Source organism: Acyrthosiphon pisum, chromosome A2 (genome assembly GCF_005508785.2).
Source record: "Acyrthosiphon pisum isolate AL4f chromosome A2, pea_aphid_22Mar2018_4r6ur, whole genome shotgun sequence".
NCBI lineage: Eukaryota > Metazoa > Arthropoda > Insecta > Hemiptera > Aphididae > Acyrthosiphon > Acyrthosiphon pisum.
The window spans coordinates 56,336,707-56,346,780 of record NC_042495.1 but is presented as its reverse complement, the minus strand read 5'-3'; the positions used below and the strand labels follow the sequence as shown (position 1 = coordinate 56,346,780).

Here is a 10,074-nt window from a genome sequence, read left to right as displayed (position 1 = left end):
CACTGACCGCTCAGAATCGTTTTTCGTATACAATGATATTATTTATTTATTTATTATATTATTTAATTCAAATTTAATACCATCCATTATAAAGTGATCCACTTGTATCCTACTGTACTGCATAGTGACATCAACTTAGCTACCTTTTTGTATAATTGTCTAAATTAAAATGTTTTAACCCATTTACAAAACAATGGTTTGCGACTTTGTGTCAATACACGTATATTTTACTAAGGATTTTTGATTAGCTGCATTGCGTGTAGTCATGTTCGATATCCTAGCACGTGACTTAAAGTTAAATGATTTGAACACGATTGCAATATATTTACCAGCCACAGTTTTAATAATGATTTGGAAGTACCTAAAGTAAACTAAAGTATCCTTCTATATGTTTTAAATAACATACTTATTCGATACTTCAAGACGTATTCAAGTAGTTATAATAAGTACACCTAACATGTATCATTTATGGCGTATTATATTATAAGTATATTATTTGAGAGATGTTAAAATATATTATAACAATAGTAAATAAAATAAAAATTATTTTGAACGCACATAAATATTGTTGTAATTAAATGAATCAAATATTTGTACGAATATAAGAATAGAATGTTTAAAAAATTTAAAAAAAAGCGAGTAAATATTTTGACACCTCAAAAATTAGTTTTAGTCATTAAAATTTGATTTGACAGTAAGCCCGTTAAAGCGAAAGCAAATATTTGTGTTTAGTCTATACATTAAGACGTTAACGGCATAAAAAATATGTTAGAAGATAACGAGAGATGCAGAGGAAAGGATTGGATAGGTGAGCGGAATATTCTATTCGGGGATTAAACAAGTCTATTTAGGGATTTCGTCCTTGTAACAAAAACGAGAGAGCATAAGTAGCATTTATATATATATACTTTGAAATCACTGTCGAGTTTTAATTTTGTTTATTCATTAGGATTACTATGTAACTATGTAAGACGTTTTTCGAAAAGTTTTTTGCCCGTACCTAACAACCGTGTGCCACAAGGGTCTTAACTTACTCGGTGGTTGATGGGATCCGTATAAACAATAAAAATCCGACGAAAAAAAAAATATGAAACTAAAAATATAAAAAATTAACACTGCTCCGTGGACGACAATAAAACCACCGTATTAAATAATAAATTTATCATGTCATTCGTGAGACAGTCTTTGTTATTATAGTATAACCATTTATAAAAGAATAAAAAGAGTAACGCATGATATAATATATTAAAGTTATTTATTTAGTTTTTCTACTGCCATCACGAGACAGATGGATTAAACTCAAGTGAAAATTACCGTATTGTTTTTTTTTACACAAAACCACATCAACAGTAAAGTATATATATAATATGTCAGAAACGTATACATTACGCTAAAAAATCCCTTCAAGTAGCGGAAGTTTGACTTTTTATAATATTATTTAAGCACCCTTAAGCAACACATAATGACACTACACTGAAATGTACATTTTTCTGTATTAATTCATAATTGTCCAAAGTTCTGTCTATTCATTAATAAAATACGTATAGTGAGCATTTATCTCGTGTTTAATTACTCAAATGTCAAATGCCCATTTGGTTAAATATATTAATTTTAAAAAGCAATAACAAGAAAATAAATCAAAACTTTCAACAAACATTTGATATATTATATGGGTACTGAAGGGAAGTCCATTTAGTAAAATTATAATTTTGCGTCAAGTCGATTTTTTAGAATTTTTCATTTACATAAAAGCTACTTTTTATTTATAACTGTAAGCAATTTAAAAAAATGTGATTAAGTTTCTTATTGATCTACTTTCGTTAAAGAATGTATATACATTGATTATTTGAAGAATTCTGACTGAAAAAGTATTTTAAAGAAATAATAAAGTCCCATTGTAAATATACTTTTGAAAGTTTTTTAATATATAATAGTTGCATAAAAAATTCAATACTATAAGTATATAATTTATTACCTATATACTATAGAAATATACTATAACAGCTGTGTGTACTAAACAATATTCTGTTTATTAAAAATTATCATAACATACATTGTATATACAATTTTTAATGTGTATAAATCCAGTTTTAAAATGATCATTCGGTCTCATCATTTGAAAATAATTAATATTTATACCTACTATATTATCTAAAATTCTATAATAAATATTTCGTTTCGTTGTAATTAACCAGCGATTAGTAAAAGTTTAACAATAGTGTGTTAAAAGTTAATACCATCAGAAATCGTATATATTAATATAATATAATATATTAAATTTCATATTGAACAAATAGTAGGTAGGTACATAAATAAACGATTTTAAACTCAGTGAATTATAAATGTTATATAGTATGATATTAGAAATCTGTTAATAAAATGTGGTACTACTCTATTATAATATAGTATAAACGGTCGTGAACGATTGAACATAATAACTGAAGTTATATAGGTATACACTGTATACTATACATCTTTGTATCCACAGGCTATCATCATATTTGAAAACGTTATCGTGTTAAACGTTACATTATGCATTAAAATTGTATGCATTATAATAATATAATACATAATATAATATTAATCTTTGTTCCGAATGCAGTTTTTGAAGTGATCGTGTGGATAAATATTAAATACTGCAATGGTGTCCCTAGACCGATTTCTAAAGGGGACGAACTCGATGTAATATAATATGTATTCTATGCAAATATCACATCATTATTCATTAATATTGTGTACAAAAAACCGTACCACCGAATCCTGATTAATTCTGATACCGGTTTTGGCGACAACTTTCCGAACGCATGCGCTGCAAACGCGCCCGTCGATGAAATCCAGTGAAGGGGTAAATCCACAGATGAATTAAGAAACTAGACAGGCAGGCAGCCGGCTCTCGTATATAGTAATGAACAAAATATGAAGTTGGCCGCCATATTCCAAGAGTGCAAACAAGTGATAAGAATATGATAAATGAATTATTAATTTTAATAATTTTATTTGATTAATAATTAATTACAGAAATGGTGAAGAACTGTCCGTGATATTTTGATGTTTAAAAGTGATACCGTGTCAATATTAATGGTAACATTGTTTGCACAAAAATTGCGATTAGCTTCATTGATAATTAGTAATCACAGTCTATATTTAGTTTGTTTATATAGCTGTGGGTAAAAAAACTGCGGTCCGTGATTTGTGAATGATCGCCGCATGAGATCAGCCCCAGACGCGAATGTAATATCCTCGATCGATGTGATCACCGTCGTTACCGTTTACCGAATACGGTATTTTGAACGTGTAACCATGACATTTTCCATTGGTGAGTCTTTGGAAAATAGCTTTCATCGTCTTCAGTTTTCTCCGCGTCCGTCACGCCATCCGATTCTCGTTAAAATACCATTTTTGCGTCAAAACGAGTTAAAATAGTAGGTACCATCCAGGTACGATATAGATTTTATCCAGGGTTTTATAAATTCTAGAATGTATTTTAAATATTGAAAACATACTATGTAAGTATTAGTTAACACAATATTATAATGCTTTTTTTTTTACATATTTTGGCACAAATTTCAGTAATATGACTTTGTATACATTTTAATGTTTACCACTTTTTATGTCTTTGAATATATCTTATATTCACACTAAAACACCATTATTCACTAAAACTATAGTACCGGAGCTTTTTTTTTCTGTAAATTTGGTTTAAGAAACCTAAACTGGAACCGAAAAAACTACAGATTTCAAGCCCGTACGTAATAATAGAGTGGCGTTCAGATGTTCAGTGCTGCGAAATTCCGGCAAAACGAGTCTGTTGACATGCTTGTAGTTAGCGTATTCAAGCCTTATCGTCTGCACAAGTACAACAAACAACGTAGCCCATTTCCAGAGGATTACGTTTTGGTCACCACGTCAATGTAATATAATATGCACATTGTCGTCTATATTGTTCCCGGGTTTCTTGTGAGTTGTGGGGTTAGCCAGTCCATTATTATGCCCATCTATATACGACCATTATTTAGAATTAATTTATATACTACCGCTGTGCAGTGCTCGAATTGGAAAAAAATAAGAGGAAGAGCTCATTTATATACATTTAAAAACTACTTTCCAAGTGTAAAATTATTTGACGCAGATCCACGAGGAAGAGGGGCGAACCAACCCTTCTCTCCAAACCGGCAGTTTCGATTAATTAATTATTCAATAAAATCTTGCTAAAAAAAATTAATAAAATTAATTTATATTAAAAAATATTTTATTAAAAATAACGTATCCCCCTTCCCTCCCGTCCTGGTGAAAATAGTTTTTAGAGGCGCTCTCATTATACATAAAAAAATGTGGATCAGCTCCGTTAAACTGCACATTCCATCTCACAGGGACTGAGTTTATTATATATATATATATATATATATAGGCTTGTAAATGATTCCAAATAAAACGCAAATAAAAATAGTCAAGTATACCTAACCGAAGTGTATGACGATTTTCAGTTATAATATTATGAATAATTATTGTACATAATCGACGCTTCGCTTATTGTATTTGTATTTCAGTTTGTATGGTTAAACGGGTGGTAAAATAACTCAGTAAATATTGTCGACGGTAAATTGGGTTGGCGAAAAATGTTTGCTATCAAATATCTGTTTCTGGTTACGCAATATCTGACAATTTTGTGTATGTAAATCATCAATATCATCATACAATTCTGAAGTGGTTATAAACCCGAGTAGGTAGGTATAGTCCGGTAAAAGCAATATAATATTCAAGTACATAATATTATATACCTATAGGCTATGGGTAGTAATAAAATGGGATGTAAGGACTTATCCATTGCAGCAGTAGGCGTAATTCCACTGCAGTGTATTACGCGTGTTCAGTATTGTGACCTACGACTTACGAGAGATATCGTTTTCATCCCTATGTATAAATAAACCTGCATCGCGGGTTCAGAGGCGTTTATTAGGTGGTAGAGTTTATTCCGGAAGACACTTTTTCTGGTAGTAAAAAATCTCATAACGTTTAATGCAGTACGCTGGTACAGTATATACGCAGCACTACTATTACACTTCAGACAGATCACATTATATTATATAAGACCAGTAGTTTTCAAGGAAATCGCGAAGAATTGTAAACAGACAAACACCCAGGCAGTAGTTTTCAACAGAATCGGCTTTTCGAGTTCAACGATTTATCGTAGCTTTTAAATTTAAAGACACCCGCCCATTTGGCACGCCCAAGTGCCCAACTCCTGTATATCATAGATTATTTGTTTGTAAAATATATTGTATATATAGATATATCAGTGCAGTTGCACACTGGTGGTATAATACTCAACGGTTTTAATCATTATCCTACCTATAAATAATTTAAGGTACCTACCTATCTAATGGCCGTAATAATGGCGTGTTAGTGTTATCGGGCGTGTAATACGGGGAACGATCATCTGTTATCATGATTCATGACACGTATAAATTATTGTACATGATATTATGATATATAAAATTATATTGTATCATGTACTGTTCGTGTTGTTTTAATTAAAAAAACTTCCATTTGCTGTAGTAATCCTCAAACCCGACTTCTGACGAACGGATTGCGACGGGCTGACCTGTTTCAGGGATACCTACCGAGCAAATTTCAAGTCGACAGCTTATTTGGGCGGGAACAATTTTCTCCAAAAAAAAGAATCTGTTTTCCTCCAAAAAAAAGAGAGGTACTTCCGTTTTCCTTCACACATTTGTTTAAACAAGAATCATGCTTATATTCTTCTGAATATTAAAATCATATCATATATATTTATTTTCGAAACAACTATTAGAATTATTTATTTTATTTGTATGAGATAAATATCAAACCTTAAATTATTAATTGATCTTTATTTTTATATACAACTATATAGATAAGTATATTTATAACATGCGTAATATAATTAATTTATAAGTAGTTAAAATATTAAAGATAATTTGTGTATAATATTTATCTATATTTATTTGAATTTTAAGTTGTTATAGTTCCAAAACTAGTAATATTTTAATATATTTTATCACAATGAATTTCAATTTTAAATAATTTCATACTTGAAGTTTACCTGTCTATACATCCAAATATATCACGTATATAATGGACAATATTTCTTGACAGAAAATGATAGATACTAGCCCTCATTCAAATTAATAAGTCCTAAATCCTTTATCCGCATACTATAAAATAATATCTTTTGCAGATTCGAAAACAGCGATGAGACCCGGTGACCACCGTGTCCAAAGTTTGAACAAAGATGCGTTTTGTGGTGGAACTCGAGTCGAGAAATCCGATACCTTGACGACAAATTATTTGATTAGGAGTAAAATATAATAATTATTAATTATTGTTCGGCGAAAGCGTTTGATGGATTGTATAACATTATAATTGTGCGGCGTTAAGTGACGATTTCTGAGGGGAAACCGAAACCATCGTCGATTTGGCAGCGGAATTCGCAGGTGATTTGTAACGTAGGTACCTATATATATTATGTATTATTTACGGGTGGATTTATCGCACAGCACGTCAGCGGAGACACGCGTTGGCGGACGGTTTAAATGATAAGTATTATTATTACTATTATTACAGCCTGGTTACGTAAGCAGCCCGCGGTGGCAAACCATGGACACCGCGCGTACCTATTAATAATTATATAATTATGACATTATGCGAGATCTTCACCTGGGTATGGTGGACAGACTGAGCGATGACCGGCTGGACAGCGGTTCATACCGGCCGGTGGCGCTGAGCCAGACGGCCACGTCGCCATCGTCATTTAGCGAATTGCTGGACGACCTGCACTCGTACGGCTGCCACAACAGCGACGATATGGCCCGTTCATAGTTGCTCGTGAACGTCCTACTCCTGGTCAGACTCGACACGGCGCCACCGCCGCCGGCCGCACCGCCACACGTCCACGTCCGTGGTCTGCGCCTCTGCGGCCCGTTTCCTTGCAGCGCGACGGCGCATCCAACGGGCGGCGGGCAACACGCGCACTGCGATGACCACGACGGCGGAACGTCTTGGAGCTGGTTCGCGTCACCACCGGTTATAGTGTACACCGCCGTGGCCGTCGCGTCCGCCGGCCGCTTTCTCGTCTTGTAATTAACGGCCGTATCTCGTCCGCCGACGCCGCCGTCCGGCTGTTCTTCTCTGCCGTCGATCATCGTCCGGCCCGCGACGACACGACGACACTTTTATTATTATTGTTGTTGTTGTTTATGTAGCTGTTGGACTGAACCATCGACCGCGCTCCGTCGGAAGTTTCTACCTACAAGCAAAAGTTTAACAATCAGTGGCGGTCAAATTATTTTGTCATGTGGAGGGACGAGACTGATTTTTTAACATCCGCCCTTTGTTCATCAAAACATAACTTAAGGATTATAGATCAATTTATAAATTAAAAAGTTAATTAAGAATAAGTAATAATTATTATACATAAATTGGTAAACCATTTTGCCAATTTATCTGATACTTCACGTTGTGTGGCTATATTTACAACCCCACGATGAATAGCATAGTATGCAAACCATTGGTACCTACAACTCTAGAGTAACATGACAATTACACAATGTTTAAATATTTAACTATTTAAGTTTTAAATTAAAATTTTAAACATATTTTTAATTTAACTTGGTATAAAAAAAAATATGAGAAAAAATCTAAGAAGTTATAGTTTATAATTTATGGAAATGTTTTATGTTTGAACTAGTAATCTATTACTTACATTATTCATACAAATATTTCTTTATAGCCTATGAGCCTAAAGCATATTTAATAAGTTCAGTATTTACCTCTACAGTCCTACCACAGTTTATTTTTACTATAGTTATAAAAAATAATTTTGATATCAAAAATCGTGAATATTCATATTTTATCAGATCATAAAAAAAAATATTATTATTCACGTTATAATTTCTTTATACAAATATATAATATTATTATAAATATTGAAAAAAAGGTCACGGGGAGATATAGGTATCCCTCATCACTTCCTCCACCATTTTCACCACCACTTTTAACAATAATCATAAATTATTTCGGCGATTAATTTATTTTTTACAGCATTAAAATAATAATATTACATACCATACTCACTATATTACATCAATGGTTCGTCATATTATACGTCATTATTCAAATGATATGTAGATATCAGCTGAATAATGAATGTATACAGCCTAATCATAAGCGTGTATATTTTTATGACCAAACATGATACGACGGAGGTGATAAATATTAATATGAGTAGATATATACTACAATACGGGATTAGGTTTAATTAAATAGACACAGTGACAGTCGTAATTGTGCCATTATTGTCGACTGGTTTTTTTTTTCCAAAACTAATATATTATTATTAGGCAGTGTACAGTATATGAAGCGGTTAGTGCGCACATCTACACATCATAATAATAGCGACTACGCCAATATAATTATGTTCGGCTAATATGATATACACATGACGTATTCCTATGGTAGTATGGATACTGCAAACAGTCGTACTGCATATAGTTTAGACATGGAATATGGCTGTTCAACTATTAAAATACTTGTTTGATCCCAGAATATTATAGATTCGTAACTCCGCCGCATCGTGGTATATTATGCATATCAATCTATGTAGGTATGTATGTAATATATATGCATGTATGTAATATGTATATATAAACTATAAAGTCAACGGAATGGAATCGAGACTGTTATTATTATCCACGATTATTTATAGATTAGGATTTACTGCACCACGAAAAAATCACATTTTTTTCCCTTTTTTTCGTTCCATGCCAGTATAGGTACCTACTAAAAAATATAGAAAATGTGATCAATAAACCCTTTTCCCTTTTTTTCGTTAAAGGGGCGAGGTGATTGCACAACCGCTCATGTATTATGTACCTACACAAGCCACCACCGGCCAAAAGTTGAAAATTCGAATACATCCGCATGTATAGTATAAAATTAAATATTAAATATTAAATTACCTATACGGCTTTACGTAAGCATATGGGTACAATTTGTAAGTTTGTCAACTAAAAAATAATAGCTAGCCAAACAACAACCTATAATTATGTGAAAATACATAGTACCTACCTATTATAATACGATATATTATTCGTCTTAATATTGGTATTGGCATTGCCTACCTACCTTTATCATAAATTTTTATTTTATAGGTAGATAAAAAAAAAATTATTTTGAAGGTACATTCTAGACATGGCCACATGTAAATTTGTGCTAAATGTCTAATTTTATTCATAAAATCTTTGCAGAAGACCTTGAAAGTGTTTTTTACAACAATTTAAAAAAATGAATGATTATAAAATTATTAAGCTCTTGACGAGTTTTGTATGCATATTTTGTAAACTGTAAAAATAGACAGTAACAAAAGTTAATTATTAGTTGAACCTATATAAGTCGGTGCAGTTTATTATAAAATCCCGGGAAAATTGGTTATTATGCATTTTTAAATGTTGGAAAGAAGCCAGTTTTATGTATATTGCGTTATTAGAATACAAAATCATTTACCTTTGCTCGGTAATTATAAATTGTGTATGATTTCTAAATATTACTAAATATTACTTTATTGGGTAGGTACGCCATTCATTATTTGGTCTATTGTTTAAACTAATTACAATATTTATGGCCAATTATGATATTATTCTATCAAAGTTAAAAATTTAAATTATACATTTTTATAGTCTCATTATATTTTGGTTTTGGTGCATTTGAAATATGTTTTATAATTACTTTTTGAATCATTCATAAGTTTCATAATAAACTTTTAAATATTTAAACTTTTAATATTTTAAATACGAATTTTTCTATCTGTTTTAACTCATAATTATTGATAAACAAGAAAGAGTGATTTTAAAATGTCTTTTTCACAACTTAAAAGTTCAACGCATATTTAGCTGGTTTTGCGTGATAATGACTAAAGTTTATAACGATGATCTCAGACAAAGATCAAATCGCTAGTTTTTTTTTAATTGTATGATGAATAAGATATGATAACGAAAAAACACATTTACACATCGTGTCGGTCAGAGAAATCATATGGCG

At 31.5% G+C, this 10,074-nt stretch overlaps 1 protein-coding gene across 3 annotated transcripts in view; it reads right to left on the bottom strand.

The window, feature by feature from the left end:
• The window catches only part of LOC100569658, a 205,068-nt gene that overhangs the window by 86,048 nt on the left and 108,946 nt on the right, over positions 1-10,074 (bottom strand). For all 3 annotated transcript variants that reach the window (XM_029489777.1, XM_029489779.1, XM_029489778.1), the window contains one exon: positions 6,697-7,285. In XM_029489777.1, the coding sequence (XP_029345637.1) occupies positions 6,697-7,181 (485 nt within the window). In that variant the 5' untranslated portion in view covers positions 7,182-7,285. The remainder of the gene's footprint in view (positions 1-6,696; positions 7,286-10,074) is intronic.